The 22004-nt window shown below is 41.2% G+C and overlaps 1 protein-coding gene across 1 annotated transcript in view; it reads left to right on the plus strand.

Moving 5' to 3' along the window:
* Positions 1-22004, plus strand: part of ARHGEF28 (Rho guanine nucleotide exchange factor 28) — a 263410-nt gene that overhangs the window by 18844 nt on the left and 222562 nt on the right. The window contains exon 2 of the mRNA XM_070412179.1: positions 20745-20788. Within this exon, the coding sequence (XP_070268280.1) occupies positions 20756-20788 (33 nt within the window). The 5' untranslated portion in view covers positions 20745-20755. The remainder of the gene's footprint in view (positions 1-20744; positions 20789-22004) is intronic.

A 22004-nucleotide genomic window follows, 5' to 3' on the forward strand; every position in this document is an offset into this window, starting at 1 on the left:
CCGGAGAATGGAGGGCGGTGAGGGGAAGGGTGAGTGCACAGGACTGTGTCTCCTCCACTTTTCCTTAAGAGCATCCCTCAGCCTTTACCCCATCTCTCAGCCCCCTGCCCCCTGTCCCCTGCAAACAGAAGCCTCGCCTCCCCATCCTAGGAGCAGCCCTTGGGATGAATTTTCTAGGCTAGTCATTCTTTCCGGGAGAGTCTCATTCCAACCTGGCAGTGGCATCCTTCAGGAAAATAACATCTAGAGCAGCAGTAATCTCTGACAGCATCACCATAATGACATTACAGTGCATGCATGTGCCAGGCTCTCGCTCAGCGCCTTGTGTGTTACTCATCCTTATAACCACCTGATGAAATAGCATTATTATGATCTTCATTTTATAGGTGAAGAAACAGGCTTAGACTAAGCGACTTGCCTTGAGTGAGAAGCTTGTAAGTTGCTAAACTGGGTTGACTGACACCCATATCTGAATGTAAATCACGGTCCTTTAACCATTACGTGGTCCTGCCTCCTAAATGTCATGTCTGTGGCTTTATTTCTATTTGATATGTTTTTGGTGGTGGTGGGGTTGGGCAGAGAGGATGGGAGTGAGAGCAAGGAACACCTGATCTAGAATAGAAAGGATTGAGGGGTGTTTGGATGAGGTTTTGGAACCAGGATGGTTTGTTAGTAGAGCAAGGAGGAGCCAGAAATATCAGACTCACATTCTGAGACTGCAAGAGTTTTCGTTAGGAACCTCTGTGATGAAGGAGCTGTAGCCATAAGGTAGTTCAGCTCTCGTGGTTTATCGATCAGGAAACTGGACCTCAGAGACTTGAAATTACTTGCGGAGGGCATGCTTCTAGTGAATAAAATAAAGCAAGAACCACATACTTGAACCTGCTCTTCTGATTCCAAGAGAATTTTATTTAGTTACACTGCTTTAGTGCTACCTTTTAGAAGTTTGTAACCTCCCCTTAGGTGTTATTTCTGTTACGTGTTCCTATTTGTTGCTAGTAGGAAAAGTGCCTGGAAAATATAGGAAGGGAACATGTGCTTGCTTGAGGAATAAGAGCAGGATGATGGAGAAGCTTGCATCGTCAAGGGCCTCAGGCTCTGCCAGCCAAAGTCCATGGCCAGGGCTCAAACCAAACCACAGGCTGTGGGTGCAGCTCCAGTTCTGGGCTCAGGCTCCAGCTCAGGCCCCTAAAGGTGCCCAGGCCCCCACAAAGGCTCCAGAGTGGAGGCCTCTGTCTGCCGATGTGAGGACAGAAGGGCTGGTGTGTCCCCCGGGCTGCTGTCTGCATGGGGCTGGGGTCCTCCTGTGCTATTTGTACAAATACACCGGAGGCAGGATTTGTCAATAAACAAATGAACAAAAAAAAAAAGACCACAGTGTGAGTTGAAATCAGATGTTTCAACCATTCCCAGGCCCAGCTTCCTATACTCCCTTGTCACTGACCGGCTTGCTCTCAAGCCCGTAAGACCAGGGAACTTGCTGTACTCATATTGGTTCTTTCGACATCCAGCACAGAACAGGTGCTTGTGAAAGGTTTACAGAAATGATCTAAGGATACACGTTTTGGTGCACAAAGAGGTTTGAGAACCTCCAGTCCACGCTTCTCTTCTGTTACACTAACTATTCTGAAGTTTTAGGGAATGGGGAGTGGGTTTAAAAAAGTGTGATCTTTTCTCTCAAGAAGCTAATTGCCTAGTTGAAGAGAGAACACTAGCAGAAGGGGAAAGTTAGAATTTAGTAAAAATCATATGAACTGGAAGTGGGTTCGGAGTTCAGAACGAGGACAGAGCATGCGTACTTTGCTGGAGTAATCGGAGGTGCAATGGAGCAGGTAAAATGAATTGGGTTTTAGTATTTACTCATTATCTACCATTTAGGTAGACAGAGGGGGCAGAAGAGCCAGTATAGGAGTGGGACTGAGTGTGGACCGTAAGAGAGACAGTGTGCAAATCTGGGGGAGCAGAAGGAAATAGGATTAGCCGGGTAGGGTGGAGCCCTAATAAAGACGGCTGTGTAAGCCATAAAGAGTCTGTAGGTTCGTGAGTGACATGAGAAAAGTGGTTGAACTGGAAATTCAAAGGTGGTGTCAGAAATCTCTCTGAGAAGGTCACTCGTAAGAACACAAATACTGGGTAATGATACTACTTTACATATCTGGTATCCTTTAAAGTTTCCACAAATCTCATTGCATCCCTACATGTCCAGGGGTGGGCAGTGATTATTGTCCCCATTTTCCAGACAGGAAAATGGAGCTTCAAAGTAGGCGAGTGACCTGAGATTCACACAGTTAGGAGACAGCAGATGAAGGAGCCCAGATCTCCTCACTTTCGGCCCACTGGTTTTTCAGTGGTGTGTCCAGGTGCAAGGGATATGTCTTCCAGAAACTTAGACCATAATTGGGGGAGCCGTTTCTTGAAAAGGAAAGGATGGTAGCAGTGTGTAGCTGATGTGTACCAGGTGCTCCATGTACATTTGGTTCTATCACCCTAACAGTCTTGTAGCTACGTTTTACAGGTGAGGAAATCCAGGTTCGAAGAGGTTAAGTAACTTGCCTGTATTTGTCCATCTTGTTGGCTGCGGATTGGGAGCCCTCATCAGGTGTGCATACCTCTTTACTGCTTTGGTTCTTTCCATATCTTGACACTTGGGTACGTTGCAGCTGCTTCTATGTCCTGTTTTGCTCAGGAATGCAATAGGGCTGATTTTTCAGGTGCTTATTTATATACAAATTATTTTGGAATAAGTTTAATGAAAGCAGGTGTCTTGGCTTAATATTATGCTGTGTTTTATGAAGGTGAGTGTGTATATTAAGAGTAAATATTAAGAATGTCAAAAAGCTAATTAGGAAAAATGTAGAATTTTGATCTCTTTTTATACTTGTACTCCTTCTAAGCCCTCCTTTAACCTTCAGGATAGACTCAAGTCATAAGGTGCCAAGTGAGTGGAACTCTGCTTATGTCTCTAGGCCCCCTTGTTATCTTGCACACAGCTCTAGAGAAGGAACTTCACATCCTGCGCATAGTTTGACATGTTCTCTGTCTCCAGTGCTTGTGCCGGAATGCGTCTCTCTGTCCTTCCCTTTAGTCTTGTTAATTTGTATTCATACCTTCAAGACTCCGCATGCCCAGCTCCTAGTTGGGTGTGGTGTTCCTGCCTTGTGCCTACTTCGAGGAAGATGGCATAGGGTGAAGGCGTATATGCAGTGTTCGGGGTGGGGAGCTGCGTGGGGGCATACTGAATAGACCACTCGGTAGAATGGTTGGTTTGTAAAGGGAAGTTGTATGAAATGAGTGGGAGTGTCTCGGCCCTAGTTCTTGAGTGCCAATCACAGAAGCAGACTTTGATGCCTAAATATGACCCTAACCGCACCAAGTCATTAATTGCTTAAGAATGGACCCTGCATAAGCACCCTAGCCGTGTACCCACCCTGACTGCACCGGGGCAGGGAGAGGGATGATGAATTCCCATTGGCTTCTGTAAGGTAGTGGGATTGCACTTCCTATGAAAGGGGCGAGGGCTGGGGAGGGCGGAGTGTGTGTGTGTGTGTGGGGGGCGGGGGAAGCTGGTTCCCCAGAGGAGGAGATCCAGGTACAAAAGGGAAAAAAAGGAAGGATGCCAGACAACCAGAACCTACAAATGGCTGCTCTAGAGGAGAGAGGAAATGTTGTATGAGGCACCGAGAGGGGCTCTCGCAGAGCAGACTTGAAGGGCAGACGCGTGGCCTTTCCTCTCTAGTCAGTGGGGAGTCACTGAGGAGTTTAGAGTAGGTACAGGGGACGGCACCCCAGAACAGTGTTTTAACAAGTTGAATCTTTTGGTCATGGGCACCCTGGACTGGAGAGAGCTGGGGCTGAAAGTAGAGAGACCAGTTGGGAGATTAGTGTCAGTGTGCAGTAAACACAGAACTGAAAATCCGGAATTTACATGAGTCATTAACGGATTAAACTCTCTGACCTTGGGCAAGTCAGACTTTCCTTGCCTCAGGTGTCCACAGCCGGGTGGTTACATTGGCTTAGTTGGGAACAGGGTGGGGATGAACTCATGAAGCTCTTTGGTCCGGATTCAGGTTGATCATGGAATCATTTTTAGCTTGTAGCTTATTCCCACTCTTTGTGTGTCTGGTAGTTTTCTAGGCACCATTCACTTCTCTTTTTCTGAAAGGAAAAGTTGAGGTGTGTGAAAACCTTATGCTCACAGTAATCGGAGCACATCCTTGCTTTGTTGGAGAGAGATGTCACCTCCAGATTGTCTGTTTCTCGGGTCTTTGGCACGTTTTGAGCCAGGAATGGGACAAAGTGAAAGGTTGTTTGAATACTGATGTAAAATCACAGTGGGCAGGGAAAACCATCTATTTGGATTATGAACAGAATCTATACAGTGGCCCATTCACTTCATGTTAATTGTGACCATTTGAGTGGAGTTGGACAGCATTTAGAATGAAGGGAAAAGGCCTTCCACAAAGCTCTTTTCATAAATAGCTCTTGATTCTGTGGCTCTTCGACAAAAGTCTGTATCTTCCCCTGGAGTCTTGTCATGCTTCTAGCAAAAACTAGGAGTTTGGCCTCACTGTAGTTCACAGGTCAACACATTTAATCCTCAGGGGGACCTTTACCAGAGCTACTATTTTTCATTGGTTTTTAATGATTTTTTAAAACATGTTCAGTATTGCATTTTTATCTTGAGAGATCGTTTCTAGATATCCTCACGTTGGAATTGTACTTTACAATGAGCCTTCACACATGATCTCATTTTGTTTCTTTGGGCCCATATGGGATAACTTCTGCTATCATAGTCTAATTTTCAGTGGGGTTTGTAAGAAAAGAGATTGCTCTGTCTGGACCTCAAAAACTCACAAATAGAGTTTCATTGTCCCTTTATTTGAGTAGCTCATAGTGTTTTATACACATTAATTCATTAATCCTTACAAAAGCCCTGTGTGTAGGCAGTGGAAAATATTTTTTCCCTGCTGCAGTATTTACACACCGAGAAACCAAGTCATAAGGCAAAGGTGGGGCAGGGCCTGTGGACGGGAGCCAGGGGTAACTTGGCTGCCCAGTCCTTCGTCTAGTCCTCTCCCTTGACCATTAGAAAACTCAAACTCATTTTCCTTTGGAAAATAATTATGATTTCCAAGGAAAATAGCCCTGTGGACTAAATTCTACCTGGAGAACAGAACTGAAAGAGGGGAGAGTTTGGGGCGGTTTTATCATCAAATTGTTGATGTGGTTTCATTTTCTTGTGTTGTTGCCATGCATTTGACTGTAGCCAGAACCCACACATTCAACATGGTAGCACGTGTTGTATCTAAAACCACATCTTAGACGTACCCAGCTCATTTCTTTGTTGATGATGTTAGAGTAAGGTGGCCTCTGTTCCAGCCTAGGCTGTGCCGTAGGTGGCAGGAAAGTCTTATGCTTTCACTTCTTACATTTCCACTTCCTCAAGAGCAGGGAACCATCTCTACTCTTCTTTCCTTTAGCCTTTCATCTTCCTATTAGTGCTTTGAGAAGAGTAAATCAGTAAAAGGAGTGGGCAGAAAAAACCACAGACTTGGTATCTCAGTGCCTACTCAATAGCTCTCCCTGTGTGGGCATCTGCAACGTATTGTGTCCAAAACCGAATTCCTGGTTTTCTTTCCCAAATCTGCACTCCCTACACCACTCCCCATCTCTGTAATGGCAATGCCATCCTTAGCTCAGGCTTCAAACTTGGGAGACATCCTCTTTCTCTCACATCCTATGTCCAACTTGTCAGGAAATCCTTTTGGCTCTACCTTAAGAATCTGTTCAGAACCCAGTAACTGCTCACAGCCTCTCTTGCTACCACCTGTTCTGCCCACCATCATCTCTTGCCTGGAATATTGCAGTGGCTCCAAACAAGCCCCCTGCGCTGCCCTTGGCCCCCCTCTCAGTCAGCCTGAAGCATAGTAGTTGGAATGATACTGTGACTATACACTGAGTGGCCATATTATTATGACCACCCCATCAGTACAATGAAGTGAATTAGTTATGCAAATAATAATAATAATACCTTGAGAGTATTTGCTTAGGAAGTTTTCAATATTCAGTATTTTTGGAAGTGTCAATGAAGTACTGATGGGGTGGTCATAATCTGGCCGGTCATAATAATCTGGCCACTCAGTGTATATGTCAGATCATGTTATTCCTTAGCTTGGAGCCCTCAAACGAACCCTTGTCATACTGAGAAGAGAAACCAAAGCCACATGGTGACCTGGCAGGCATTATATGATCAGGCCCCCCTTTCTTCTCTGTCCTCATCTTTTATTCCTCTCCTTTTCACTCATTCTGTGTCCTTTCCGCTCCTCGATCACACTCACAAATGTTCTCGCCTTGCTTCAGGACTTTCACTCTCTGCTTCTGCTGCCTGAGACTCAGCCCAGACATCAGCCTGACTCTCCTGAATCTTTTGTCTTTGCTCAGATGTTACAACGAGATCTTCCCTGACCGCTGTACTTAGAATTGGACTCCACCTCTTACTTCTGCCACTATTACCTCCTTTGTTTCATTTTCTAAATAAGACATATCACTTTTAAATATACTATAAAATTTTCTCTTTTTTTGTTTAAAGAAATTGTACTGTAAGTTTCAGAGGGACTGCGATTTTGGTTTCTTTTATTTAATTATACAGATACTCCTCCATTTACAATGGGATTATATCCCAATAAACCCATAATTGGGTGGAAATACCGTAAGTCAAAAATACATTTAATACACCTAACCTGCTGAATATCATAGCTTAGTCCAGCCTACCTTAATTTTGTGCCCAGAACACACATGCACTAGCCTATAGTTGGGCAAAATCATCTTGCTGCCACTGTCCATCATCACAAGAGAGTATCATATTGCGTATCTCTAACCCAGGAAAAGGTCAAAATTCAAAATTAGAAGTATGGTTTATGCTAAATGTTAGGTTAAAAAATTGTTAAGTCGAATGGACCATAATAAGTCGGGGGCCATATGTATCTCCTTAGCATATAATATCCTGGTGCCCAGTAGGTGCTCAAATATTGTTGAATGAATATGTAGTGTTTTCAAAACAGTCACTTTTGCCCCTGCCCCTCAGTCATAGTTGAAAAAAATATACTGATTAGACTTAGTTTCTTAATTAAATTTTGGGACGTATGGAGCACAGCAAAGGATGCAAGAGAAATTATTTCACTGGGGAGATAAGATAACCACAGGAAACAATGAGCAAAAAGTGTTAGATTATAGAATAAATAAAAGATGTAGGACAGGTCATTGGGACCATGGCGGGAGGGAGGGTCTTAGAATTTGATACCAAGTGTCAGTACTACTCTAGGTGTTGTGCCTACTGAATTCCATTTGGTCCTCACAACAGATATTGTGAGACAAATGAGGCAGCCCAAGGTCATAGTATAGGGAGGTGTTTGAGCCAAGATTCACAGATTATCTCTATATTTTCTTTCTTTGCTACTTAACTTGTCCAGTGAAGTTTGAAGCACTATACCTTTTATCTTCAGAGGTTCCATTTTGTCAAGTTGGCCTGGTCTTTTGAGATAGTATCCTGATCCTTTCTTACGTTTTCAGTTATTTTTTAAATATCTTTACTTAAACATACTTGTATGACAGAATGTTTGGTGAGTCTATTATTTGAAGTTCTGAGGGTCTAATTTTGCTGTGTGTACTGTTTTCTCTCGATGAGTAGTTTCATTGAGTGTTTTTTAATTTTGACTTGTGAGCCCATGATCAATGAGACTGAAACTGGGAGGCTTGCAATACTGAGTTAACCCCAAAAGCATCATTACAAGTCTGGGACTATTTTGTGTATTAATTTTTCAGTTGAAGATTTCTAGGGAACATTCCGCCCCCTCTCCCCCATTAAAGGCTTAGGTTGAGACAAAACTCCCTTGTCTTTTCCTAGTGATCATACTTTTCTATTATTTGACTAGCCCTTTGGGATATTGCCTTATACGGGAATTTTTGTGCTAATTCCTGACCACACATGGATCCTTGACTCTGTTTCTTGCCCTCAGTGGCCATTAAACCAAATTTTCTGGACTGAGCTCAGAAAAATTCTTCAGGGCAAAGATTCTCAATAGATCACCGCTATGTCTTTTGATGAGTCTTAATTTTATGACTCTTGGAAAGCTCCCTTATTCTCTTGGGAGAGTTCAACTATACATTTAAAGTAATTCTTAAATCACTTAATAGTCTAGCTAATACTTTGAGCAGTAGGATCCTCAAGTTGCTTAATCCAACATATAGACAGAAAGGAAGTTCATTTAAAAAATTTAAGTTAAGTTGTTCTTGTCAGCACATCCTACAAGTGTACCCTGCCCATTCCCAGTGGATAGTGCCTTTCCCATGTTCTCTGCTAGTACTCAGAGTTTCTCTTTACTCCAGTGTTTGTTATGTGGTATTGACTGTTTAATGGGCTGTTCAATAAAATACTCAATTGATATAATTGAGTTTTCTAGGCACAGTTCACACCTGGGAAGTATTGGCATTTTATTATGCTCTTATCTAAAATGAGGATTTTCTCACAAACATTTAATCTAAATTTATAGGCCACACACCTAGACAGATCTGTAATTTATTCATACACACACACATTTGTATGCACCCACAGGGAATTGCATATTTTCTGTAATTTGGCTAATAGACCTGCTTGCCCCAAACTGTGTGTCCTACTGTCTTTCTGTGTTCCCATCAGTTAGTGTGTTGAATCAAGGCATGGTCTGTTGGTAGCAAAGACTGAGACATTATACCCATCATTACCCATTATCACTTTAACCTGGATTACTGGTATACCACTCAAGTTAGTTAATCTTGCCCAGTAGAGATTAGGAATGTAAAGAGGTAGCAGACAAGAGAGGTAAAAGTGTGTTATGCATTTGTGTGTGCATGTAGGGTGTGAGGTTGAGATGAGCTAAAGTTAGTCCTGTTGATAATTCCTTATGTGATAAGTATTGATTAAGTACCAACCATGTATTTGGCATTGTCTTAGTCTGTTCGGGCTGCTATCACAAAACACCACAGACTGGGTGGCTTATAAACAACAGAAATTTACTTTTCATTGTTCTGGAGGCTGTAAGCCCAAGATTAGGGTGCCAGCCCTCCTCCAAGTTGCAAACTTGCATCCTCACATGGTGGAAGGAGCCAGGGAGCTCTGGGGGGGGGTGTTTTTTATAAAGACACTAATGCCGTTCATGGCAAGTCTACCCTAATGACCAAAGCACCTCCCAAAGGCTGTACCTCCAAATGCCATCAACTCGAGGGTTAGCATTTAACATATGAATTTTGGAGGGTGGACACAAACACTCAGACCATAGCAGGCATGCATACACTTGCCTATTCAGTTGCTGCTAATGCTAGTTTTTCAGATGGCATTTCTTTTCCAGAGCAGGTAGAGAGTAGTACAGTTTATAGCATGTGAAGATCGGCCTTGATTTGGCATTTATGACTTAGGTTCTGCAAAGTGTAGCATTTAGTTCCTAGTTCCTTTGTTAATAGTGCATTTTTCAAACGGTTGAGCTCAGTTTTGCTTTAGGAAACATTGTTATACAAGAGTCATAGAAAACATGATCCAAGAAGGGGACTTTTTGTTTTCCTGAGGACTTGAGTAAATACCTCAAAGATGGAAAAGGCCCAAGTTCTACCTGCCTCACAACAGGCATTGCATTTTTTGGAGCACATCCAATTTTAAGAGTCACCCACTTGTCCAAGTTCAGATTGTCTAGAAAGACGGAGCCTTATTCTTTGGTTTCTCTTGTTGAGGAATATCAACAAGGAACTTACGCACCATAAAATGAAACCATTCACTCCCATGGAATCTGCAGATTTAGATATTAAAATATTTTTATAATATTTTTGAAATATTGCATTAAAACTAGTATCCTATTTTAATTTTTTTATTGAAAATGAATAGTAATATATATTTTGAAGTATCAGTTGGGTTATCAAATTTTAACTTAATTAAAATATTTAGGAGTTCTAATGATATAAGAAAATTTATATGCTAATGTCCTGGGGGAATTACACCAAAGACAGTATTTTGTAGTTACTTGGTATGACTTTCTGGAATGTAGAAACTATCCTGTGAGGAGTGTCCTTTCTGGAGGAGACTTTTTGAGTCCAGCTAGCTTTTCTTTTTAATGAAAAGGCACACCTAAGCCATCAGAAGCAAAATTAAGTCTGCACAAACTTAAAGAAGGACATGGGACAGTTCTTCAGTGTTCAGGACTATATCCATTATAGTGCACTGAGCATCCCTGGGTGCTAAGCACCAAGGATCTGTGCTCCCCAGCATCTGACACCTCATTTCTGTCTCCATCCTTGTGAGCATACTCAAGTTCCCATCATTATGAAAACAGACAAAAGCCCTTTATTTTTTTAAGAAATATTATTTGCTTTGTTTATTTTTTGACATTCAATATTATTTTATATTAGTTTCAGCATAGTGGTTAGACAATTATGTAATTTACAAAGTGATCCCCCAATCATTCAGGTGCCCATCTGCAACCCTAGATAGTTATGGCAATATTATTGGCTATATTCTCTGTGTCAGGGCCCAAATTGTATTTCTTAATCCCTTCACCCCTTTCAATCAGACTCCCAAACCCACTCCCATCAGGCAACTATTAGTTTGTCCTCTGCATCTATGAGTCTGTTTCTGTTTTGTTTGTTTATTTTTAATATTTTTTAAATCCTCATCCGAGGATATGTTTTTATTGATTTTTTTTAGAGAGAGAGGTAGGGGGAGAGAGAAACATCGAGCAATTGCCTCCTGCACACACCCTGACCGAACCTGCAACCTAGGTCTGTGCTCTGACAGAATCAAACCCAAAACCTTTTGGTGTATGCGACGGCACTCCAGCAAACTGGGCGGCCCAGCCAGGGCTGTTTGTTTATTTTGTTCTTTAGAATCCACATGTAAGTGAAATCATATGGTATATGTCTTTCTCTGTCTGACTTATTTTACTTAGCATAATACCCTCTAGGTCCATCCATGCTGTTGCAAATGGTAATATTTTCTTAAAAAAACCCCATCCCCTTTATTTTTCTCTCCTCTGCACTTAAAATGCTAACCAGTAACTTCCTAATTTCCAAAGACCATGACCCTTCTGAGTCCTTATTTATGTATTTCACATCTATATGCCCTTTCTTTTTAAATAGAGTGATAAATATTTGAAGGGAGATACTTAAACTTTAAAAGCAAAACACAAAAACCAGTACTAAGCATATAGAAAGTTCAGAGTGAATGTGCTGAACTACATTAAACATTTAGAGACTAGTCATATTTCTAAGGTTAAAACATTTTTTCTAAGCTTTGCTTTAAGGTCATATTTCTAAATATTAAAGCATCAACTCTAGAATTTCTCTAGGTTTTACACATTAGTATTTAGTGTAGAATTGGGTAGAGTAATCTGGCTATTCTACTTAAAGAATGTCTTAATTCTGATGAGGGGGAGAGTACTTTTCTTTCCTACAAAGACTGTATGAAGCCTAGTTGGGTCTGGGCACAGGGCAGCGGGTGGGCCGCAGCCACAGCTGTTGCCTGAAATACAGATGGAAGCATGAAGGAGGTGGTGCTGTCTGCTCTGGTTAGATTTGTTAACTTCTGAGGACCCCTCTCTGGCTAGCAACGCTTCCAGGTATCCGGATCATTTTCCCCATACCTGTTCTTCCAGCTACTCTCTCTGCCTCTACCTTCTCTCCCCGTGTGTCTGTTCAGCAGTCTTCGGGTCGGTCTCAGGAAAAGGCAACCTTAGGTAAGTTATGGCCTCACTCGAAACCCTTCAGTGCTTCGCATTGTCTTTAGGAGGAGTTCTTCAACCCGGAAAATGTGATTTTTCTTTTGGATCTCAAAACCTTAAATTAAGCCCCAAAGAAAACGAGTCTTGTGATTTAGCAGTTACTTTGTTTTCACTCATAAATGATATTTCCTACCTTTTCTCCTTTGGGTAGGAAAAATTCGTATTTCTTCCCTAGGGTGGTTCTGAATTTCTTGATATTTTAAAATGTTAAATTCCCTTCTAGGGATAAAACCTTGCTACCAGACAGAATAATTAAAACATGCCACAGTCTGGGAAAGAAATTCTAAAAATGTTATAAGCAATGATAATATCATTGGAAAATGGAGAGAGAGAGAGAGAGAGAGAGAGAGAGACAGACATTGTGATTAGTTGCCTTCCATACGTGCCCTGACTAGGAATGGAACCCCCAACCTAGGCATGTGCTCTGACTGGGAATCGAACTGGTAACCTTTTGGTGCATGGGATGACGTTCAAATAACTGAGCCACTCCGGTTGGGCCCAATACTCTTTTTAACCCTTGTCAACTAATCTACAATTTTTAAAAAATATTGTGTAAATGGGGTCTGTGATCTTTTGGAATTGGCTTTTATCACTCAGCATAATTTTCTGAAGATTGACCCATGTCACGTGTACCAAGTTTGCTCTATTTATTGCCAAGCAGCGTGCATTGCTGTGATATGCGTGTGTGTATAGATGTACTCGTGCATAGCATTTAACCATTCCCCTGTTGAAGGACAGCTGGGCTGATTCTAGTTTTTCACTGATATATATAAGGCTGCTATGGACAGTCATGTACAGGTGTTTGTGTAAACATAAAATGTTATTTCTCTGGGGTGGGGGGATTCCCACTAGTGGCATTGCTGGTGGCAGTTGCATGTTTAGTTAAGAAACTGCCAGTCTCTTTTCCAGCCTGGCTATATCAGTTTGCATCCCCATCGGCAACATGAGTGACTGTTTCCGCACATCCTCTCCCGCAATTGGCAATGCCATTGTTTTTTATTTTAGCCATTTGAATGGTATGTATTGATATCTCCTTGTGGTTTCAGTTTGCATTTTCCTAATGGCTAATGATGCTGAACATCTTCCCATGGGCTTGCTATCTGTATATCCTCTTCAGTGAAATGTCTGCTCATGTCTTTTGCCCATTTTTCTAATTGGATTGTTTGAGAGTTATTTATGTATAGTAAATACTGGTTATTTGTTAGACATTTTCCCCTGGTCTGTAGCATTCTTTTCATCCCCCTCTCATGGTCTTTCACAGAGCAAGCTTTAAACTTTGATGTCTAGCATGATTAAAAAAAAAGAGTTCTTGGCCTTTTGCATGTTCAGTGGTCCATTGAGAATCTGATGAAAGCTATAAAACTCTTGTCAGAAAAATACACACGCACATAAAACTTCACATCTAATTTCATGGAGTTCAGGGACTGTTTAAAGTGATGGACCGTATGTTATCAACTCATGGTTTTCTTTTCTTTTCTTTTTTTTTTTTTTTTTTATCAACTCATGGTTTAATCACTGTTGCATTAACTTACAGCAGTGTGACTCCAGGGAGAGTTGCTCGTATCAAAGTTAAAAGCGGGAAACCCCGTAGCTTACAAAATCAGAGCAATTTCAGAGCCAGGCTTTACTCTACCCAGAGCTTAACTGAAATGCCCCTTTCTCAGCAATCCATTGCTTGACTACTCTGGGAAATGGTGCCGGATTGCTCCTTTAATTTTGTAGCTTGAACAGGAACACCGTAAAAAAAATTCTTGTATTGAATTCAGACTTTTAGGTATTAGCAATGAATGCATGTGTGGGCTTTCAACTGCCAGTTCCATTTTAGCAGCATGACCCTCTTTGTATGACTTACTATTTTTCTTGCTCTAGCTCCTTTATAAAAATGAATGGAAAAGAAGAGAAATGAGATTCTGGTAAAGAAACAGGGGTCCGATAAATTTTGATATAATCATTATTTGTGCCCGGGCAGAGAATTGTCAGTATCATTGAACTTGATTTGCTTCCCCCATGAATCAAATGCATAAAGGAAAAGCACACAGTAGGAAAAGCTGAAAGATAATTTTGTTGAAAATTCTAACTGAAGGGTAACATTTACATTTGACCCTTGAAAAGCATGGGTTTGAATTACGTGGATCTACTTACATGTGGATTTTTTCAATAAATACTTAAATGTATTTTCTCTTATTATTTTCTGAATAACATTTTGTTTAGTTTACTTTATTGTAAGAATACAGCCTATAATACATGTATAACGTATAAGATATGTGTTAATTGACTGCTATTGGTGAGGCTTCTGGTCAACAGTAGGCTTTTAGTGAAGTTTTTGGGGAGTCAAAATTTACGCATGGATTTTCAACTGTGCGGGGGTCAGTGCTGTTACCCCCATGGTGTTTGAGGGTCAACTGCAATTAGAAATGTTATTGCCAGATCTCTGGCAAAGGACCCTGGCCCCCTATAAGTATGTTGTTCACTTTTGTCACAGATTTACTGTGTGTATTTTAGGATGGATTATCTTTAAAAGTATGAGGTTGATGACCTTTTCTTCCTCTGGCTACCAAACCCGTTACTCCAAACTCCTTAGCGTTTCCTAAAAATAATATGGGTGTGTGGTTTTCTTCATGTTTAGCTCTTAATTCCTATCATGTAACTCATTTACCACTTCATGCTTGCCCGACACTATCATGTTCTGCCAAGTATTATTACTCCTTACAACCTTTAGCTTTTCATAGATATAGAAGTTATCCCAGCCAGAGTGGGAGGTCACCAACGCCAGGGGCAGTGTTTTAAACACTATCCTTCCCAGGTCAGCTGCACGGTGTGCTGCGCACATAGTGATAGTGAACCAACTTTTGGACACACAGGACTTTAGAGATCTGTTGCTACTGAGGAAATTGATGCTTTGATAGGTTGTATCTTGCGAGAGTGGTTGAGATTTGTATTGGCTACAAATGGATTAATTGCATAAATGAGGTTATAAAAGGGGATGTGCAATTGATTTAGAAAAAGCTTCTTAAGGGCTTAATCACGTTGTATGCAAATAAATTCTGGGAAAAAGTGAGTGTGACAGCTCTGGTGGAACATTGTGTTCGCAGTCAGCTCACGCTCCTCTTTGTACTTTAGAAGCATTCTCTACTTTAGGCTGCACCAATTCAGTCTGCCTGGCTCCCTTTCTTCCTCCCTACCACTCCCATTAGTTTGAATTAATGAGATCCTATTGAATAGTTACTGTTGTTTCCTTTCTAATCTTTAGACATCTCCCCACACTCTGAGGTCACCAAATAATGCTTCTTAGACCTGCATAACTCAGGTAGATAACTCTAGTCTGAGGCAGGCCCGTTGATACTGCTGTGTATTCAACAGCAGGTTTATTTCGAAAATGCTCTCTTCTTACCCATTTCCATTGTGTGAGCTTTGAAGGTTTTTTACTTAGACTTGGCCTTACCTCCCGGTTGTTTAACTGTTCCTTCCTTCTTTTCTAGCTAGGATAACAGTGGTGAAATACAATGATAATTCTATACTCCGAGGTTCGTATAAGGAGCTGTGGATCAGCATCTTCTCTAACTGTAGAGGTTTCCAGCTGAGGTGTTAATATAGTTGCCCCCATGATAATTTCTCTGCTCTTTGCATCTTCAAACTGTAGTGGGAATATTCAGCTCTATAAAACCAAATAAAACTCTGTAGAGCTTTACACTATTGTATTTATCTGGCCCAGTGCTCTTCAGTATTCCTGATGCCTCGAGTGTCCTCTGGGCTGTCAGGGTGAGGCTGAGCGGGATAGGTTCATTGCAGACCTGCGTGGCCCCAATTTCTGCTGAATCATTTTAATCAGTCTAATGTTTAGAGGCTCTGAGTGATTTCATTTGAAATAGACTCAAATGCTTTCTAAAACCATCCCTTTGTGTATGTTTCATGTACAATAATAATAAATATGTAATAATTACAGCTAGTGTTAATTGAATGCATATGATAGGCACTGTGTGTTTTTTTTTTTAAGACTCTATCAAATCTTTTAATCCTCCCAACAATCAGATTAGGTAGGTACTGTTACTAGTTCTAAATTGGCCTAGGGAGGTGAAATAACAGGCCCAAAGTCACATAGAACCGGGCAGAGCTGGTGTTCAAACACAGCCTGTTCCCGAGCCTGTACTGTCAGGCATTTGCTTCCTTCTAAATGAAATTATCATCTTTAAGCCTTTTTCTCATTATTTTTCGTATTCACTTGTTAATGGGTCTCTGACACATTCTCACTGATCCAGTAGTTTCATGATTTGAGAAGTTCTCCAATACTCAACAGTACTTTTTTCAACTCCATTTAACCGTATTTTATGCTTTAAAAAGTTATTTCTAATTTTACTTTAAATTGATTTATATTTTATTTACAACATTTGATAACCACATGAAGGTCAAAACAAGTAACTACAAAAATATCTGTTGAGGTACAAGAAGGAATGGCTGGGAGAATAAGATGCTAGCATTAAGGGTGGGTGGAATGGGTGGGTAGAGAATGAATGGGGGAGGCAGTTGCTTGTTATCTTGTAAATGATCGATTTATTTCTTTAAAAATTTATGTTTAGGTAACTTTTGCTTCTCAGCTTAACTTCCTGCACTTTTCTCTCAGGGCTGTTGTGTGAATCTCTGAGATGAAATTTGTAAAATACTCAGCACGGTGCCTGACATATCATTATCCTCTCTAACGTAGTTACTAATGGTCTTGATAAACATTCTTTGAGCATCACCTGTTAACAGGTTTTGTAAAATACATATAAGCCAATGATTATTTTGTGTTCACAGACAAAATTTAAGTCATGGGCTTTATATTGAATTCATCTTAGAATACTTCATTTAGATGCAAAATCCAGAATTTCATAAAGTCAAGAACTGATTTTTTTCTGTTTAAGTTGAATGTTATATTTTCTTTCCTCATTAACTTAACATATTTTTACCTATTGAAAATTGTCTCTTTTTCTTTTGAGTTAACTAGCAATCAAAGATATTGGAATATTTATTCCTCATAATGTCTAAAACATTGTATCTTGATGTTCTTTTCATAAGACTTTCCCCCCTTTTGTGAGCAAACTTAAAAATTAAGTTTGGCCCCCAAACCATCCCCTGGCATCTGCCAGCAAAACTGGAACTATGTTGGCTTTTATTTCTGCAAGACACATTTTCAAAAAATGCAGTACAATTAAAGGGAAAAAAAGTACTTGAATCTGAAATTTTAAAATTACAGGTGGAGAACTCAAGCATTAGAAAGTAAAATGAAGCGGAGAGCATGGGATTTATTCAGGGAAAAGCTACTGTGTGAAGAATTCTGACAGTTGTAACTTGCCTCGCAAATACAACTTGCTTAATTATTAAAGGTGATGTGAAAGGAGGCCCAGAGTGGGCTAGCCATGCGGCCTGCAGGCGAGCACAGAGCCTACTGCTCTTTACTGTAACAGAGGAATTGATTTTAGGAAAATCCAAGTGAAAATATATCTTTCAGCTTGAAGTTTATTTTTTCAAGTGTATAATTTGCTCCAAATTATTTTTCTCCACAACTCAACTAGGAAGTTTTGACAGGGGTTTCACTCTTCAGAATACGTCTTCACATTCTCCTCAAAAGTGGTTTCTTTTTGATGTACTTTATTATCCGACAAAATCTAACAAATATCACATGTTGAGCTGTGGAAAACATGTGTACTTTCATATAGTAAATAAGTGTATGGTAAGCCTCCCACACAGCTTGACTTGTTATAATATACTTCTTAAAAATTTAAGTCTTCAAAGATTTGTTCACAAAGGAATGTATGTTAGTTTGTTGCTTTATTATTGTCTGTATATTATTTCAGTCTTTTTATAGTCAGTGCATTTTTAAAATATTACTCCTTTTTAAAACCATTTTAATTTTTTAAAATACCTTATTGATTTTTAGAGAGAGAGAAAGGGAGGAGAGAGAGAGAGAAACATCAGCGTGAAAATGTAACATTGATCAGATGCCTCCTGCACATCCCCAACCAGGGATCAAGGGAACAATCTGGGCATGTGTCCTGATTGGGAATCTAACCAGCAGCCTTTTGGTGCATGGATGATGCCCAACCAACTGAGCCACACTGGCCAGGGCTAGAATGCATTTCTTATGCTACCAAGTAGAAATGTTCAGTGTTCTTATAACTTTATCAAGTTGAGTGAAAGGTGAAGGATTGGAATTGTGTGTGGTGTGACTCTAAACGTAAGTGAAAATATTGTTAATCTCTTGAGGCCTAGTGTATATTTAGGGTAAAGGGTCATGGTATGTGGTAGCAGGTATACATTCATATTATAAGTGCCTTCTTTATAATTTTTAATTTTGGGGAGATCTACTTGTTATTGCTCTTAGATTAGTCATCATTTTTATTTTATAGTGATAAACAATTCATATTAGAAATGAGAGTCTCAGTTTTGTCATATTCTTGTTAGTATTGTATTTAATTTGAAGTTTCTTTCTTGAACTTCCTAAGCCATTCATCCAATATGTGAGGTTAGTTTCATTAAAAATCGATGATTATCATCCATAAGCCTGTTTAAGTGGGTATGCACAGGGTATAACATGTTGAAAATGAGGGTCAAGGAAGGGTTCCATTGTCAACCCCTTGGGCTTATGGGACCCTCGGTTCTCTCAGGATGACTCGTGAAATGTAACTTGTGACCTAGGAGGATGCCAGTATTAAGTTAAAGGATTTTATAAAAAATAATACAGGACTTTTTATATTTTTCTCCTGGCCAAGTTTGTTCTCTGGGGATTGCTATACCAAATGTCACAATTTGGATTTCTGTATGCCTGCCTTCTTAAGAGAAGGCCCCAAAGTACTGTAGCTGGGCTGTGGCCCAGGAACCAGAGCCAGGCTTGGCCTAGTGAACAGAACCCTGTCCCACTTCTGTTCTCTGTGGGGCGGAGGCGAGAGGGTGGTGGTGAGTCTCCCTGTCTGCCCCATTCAGAATTCTCCTGCAGCCCACGCTTCACCTTCTCTCAATCTTTAGGTCTCTTTTGTTCAGCTGTGAGCTTCTTGAGGGCTGGGTATTATAGTAGTGTTCAATGAACCCTCCTCCCCTACTTTAAAAAAAAATTTGTTTTTATTGATTTCAGAGAGGAAAGGCGAGGAAGGGAGAGATAGAAACATCAATGATGAGAAAGAATCATTGATTGGCTCTCTCCTGCACACTCCCTGCTGGGGTCAAGCCCGCAACCTGGGCATGTGCCCTGACTGGGAATCCAACCATGACCTCCTGGTTCATAGATTGATGCTCAATCACTGAAGAACACTGGTTGGACTCCCCAGTTTTTGAATGATCTATAATTGACACACAACATCTTATTAGTTTCAGGTGTACAGTATAATTTGATATTTGTATATATTGCAAAGTGTTCACCACAATAAGGCTAGTTAACATCTGTTACCATAGATAGTGACAGAATTTTTCTTTGTAATGAGAACTTTTACAATCTATTTTCTTAGCAACTTTTAAATATGCAATACAGTATTATTAACTACTAGAGGCCTGGTGCACGAAATTCGTGCATAGGGCGGGTGTTGTCCCTTAGCCCAGCCTACGCTCTCTCGCAAGCTGGGACCCCTCAGGTAGGGTCGCGAGGCCTGCTGGCGATCAGGGTCTATCGGGCTTTCCTTCCCCCAGCTGCCACAGCTGCCCCGCCCCGCCACTGCCACTGCTTGCCATCTGTGTGGTGCTGTCCCCCCTCCCCTGCCACCAGTTGCCTCCCTCTGCAGGCGACAGACAGGCGTGGGGTGCGATCGCTTGGCTGGCCTGGGCCTCCCTCTGCAGGGCAATTGCTGGCTGGCTCTGCACATCCGCCACAGCATAGCTGGCTGGTGGCCTGGCTTCCCTCTGTGGGGCAATTGATTGCTGGGCCCCCAGATTGATTGCCCTGCAGAGGGAGGCCCCGCCCACCTGCTGCAGTGCTGCTAGTCAGGTAGCCTGGACCTCCCTCTTTGGGGTGATCAAATGCAGGACTCTATGATCAATTGCCCAGCAGAGGGAGGTCCCACCCACCGGCCGCAGCGCCATCGGCTGGGTAGCCTGAGCCTCCCTCTTTGAGGCGATCAATTGCAGGGCTCCACCATTGATTGCTGTGCAGAGGGTGACCTGGGCCTCCTTTTGCGGGGCGATTGTGGGGCGATGGCAGCCCCCCCCCCACCAATCGCATTGCACCCGCCTTGGCTGGCCTGGCGTTAGTGTGTGTCATAGCGTGGTCAGCCGGAAGGTTGTCCAGACGGTCATTCTACTGTTCGGTCGTTCAGTTGATTTGCATATTATGCTTTTATTATTATAGATAGTCTCTATGCTGTACATCACATCCCCATAACTTATTTTATAACTGGAAGTTTGTACCTATTTGACTTCCTTCAATTAACCCTGTTTGAATGATGCTGGCTCCTTTTTCCTAAGCTGGAAGATGGTTTCTGGGTGTGGGTGTCAGGGGGCAGGCACACCCAAAGGCAGATGAGATGCATGCAGCTGGGGAAGAGGTGGGTTAGCATGACAGCGGCCTGCATTCCCCCAGACTGAAATGTCTGGCCCTCTCTAAGATCTGCCTTGTTCCACCAAAAGTGGATTCTGATCTCAGAGAAGCCTGTCATCCAAGCGATTAATTAAGGCGAAACTTTCAACCTGCTTATTTTGACCTTTCTTGTCTTTCTGAAATATAATTTCCATTTTGGGATCAGTCAGTGGGATAATGTCGGGGTGATAGATTTCCTTATGTGTGGACATTAATACAAAATAAGAAAGGGGTTCTGTTTTATACAGGTAGCATCTTATTTCTGTATTTTTATAATTTTGTCTCTGCAATTTTCCTATCTAATGAGTTACTCCTCCTTCGACAATATTGATACCTGAAGGTCAGGACACAGTTCTGTTGGTTGGTTATATGAGGACTTCGGTAATAAATGCTCTTCTTATTGTTTGCAGATGCAGAAGCCATGGAGTTGAGCTGCAGCGAAGTACCTCTTTACGTAAGTTCCTAAGCACTGGGCTTCAGGTTGAAGTGGCCCTTTTCTTAGACTTGAAACCATGTGACTGAAGTGGGGAGAAAGGCTTTGCTCATTATTGAGCTGAGGCTTTTGAAAAACAACACACAGTGCTACTGTCTAGTTTATTTGCATGAAGTCTTTTAAAACTAGTTGGCTCCTGGTTTCCAAGTCTGGGTTTTAATTATGTTTCCCCAAGTAACTTTTTAAAAACTGTATTAGCTCTGGACTAAAAATAATTCATCCATATAGATGATTTTTGAATATATTGTTTTATGATAATATCCTGATAATAGCCAAGAATGTGTTCTGTGTGTGTCTTTTTGGGGGAAATGTTCAGTGATAATTGTGTCAGTTAAAAGCATGAAGTAGAAATTCAAAGGAAAGTGCTGGGCTATATACATAGATTACATGGGAGATCGGGTGACAGAGTTGCCCAGTGAGATTCCCGGTCAAGGTGCCTTCTGGGTTGAGGGAGGATTCTGTTGTTGAGAACAGATACTGGGCGTAACAGGGAAGTGATGTGATTGTCTCATCTTACAAAATGGCAGATGGTTTCCTCTTCCCATCTTCCTTTTTCAGACAAAATCTTTTTTCTTGGAACCCGTGTTGATGGGGGTATGAGTATGGATATGTGTAGGAGGGCTGCTTTTTCAGGTGGCCTTTGAGTTATCCTCTCATGGCATGCAGCAAGAGTACAGGATCTAGCATAAAAGATCTGACCTCATTTCAGATTAATCCTTAATAGAACAATATCAAGGAATTGGAACAAGTTTAATCAGAATCCTCAGTCAATTAAAATATATTAATCCACTTCCTCTTGCCACACTTTACTACCCAAGTAACGCTCTCTCTCAACCCCTCCCCACTCTTCTTACATGTATCCCACTGTATTCTCTGAAGAAACACTAAATGATCAAGTAAATGGATGCAAAATAATACCCCCCTCTCCTGGGTTACCCAGTAGTCTATAGTACTCTCTTTAGGTTTGTGATTTGCAGGTCATAAAATGTGTCTGTAGACAGGCTTGGCCCAGCCATAATTAAAGATTAAAAAAAAGACTGCTCTAATGCTAAATTGTAAAGTATCCCAAGTTTTATTCAATTATTTATTTTGTACTTACTTCCTCCTCAGTTGTATTCATTCCACCCTGCTTCCCTACCTCAAACCAAATAAACAAGTCCACAAACCTAATCCTGGT

Source organism: Myotis yumanensis, unplaced genomic scaffold, assembly GCF_028538775.1.
Source record: "Myotis yumanensis isolate MYYU_CA2020_CCGP unplaced genomic scaffold, mMyoYum1.0.hap1 SCAF_4, whole genome shotgun sequence".
In the NCBI taxonomy this organism is placed as follows: domain Eukaryota; kingdom Metazoa; phylum Chordata; class Mammalia; order Chiroptera; family Vespertilionidae; genus Myotis; species Myotis yumanensis.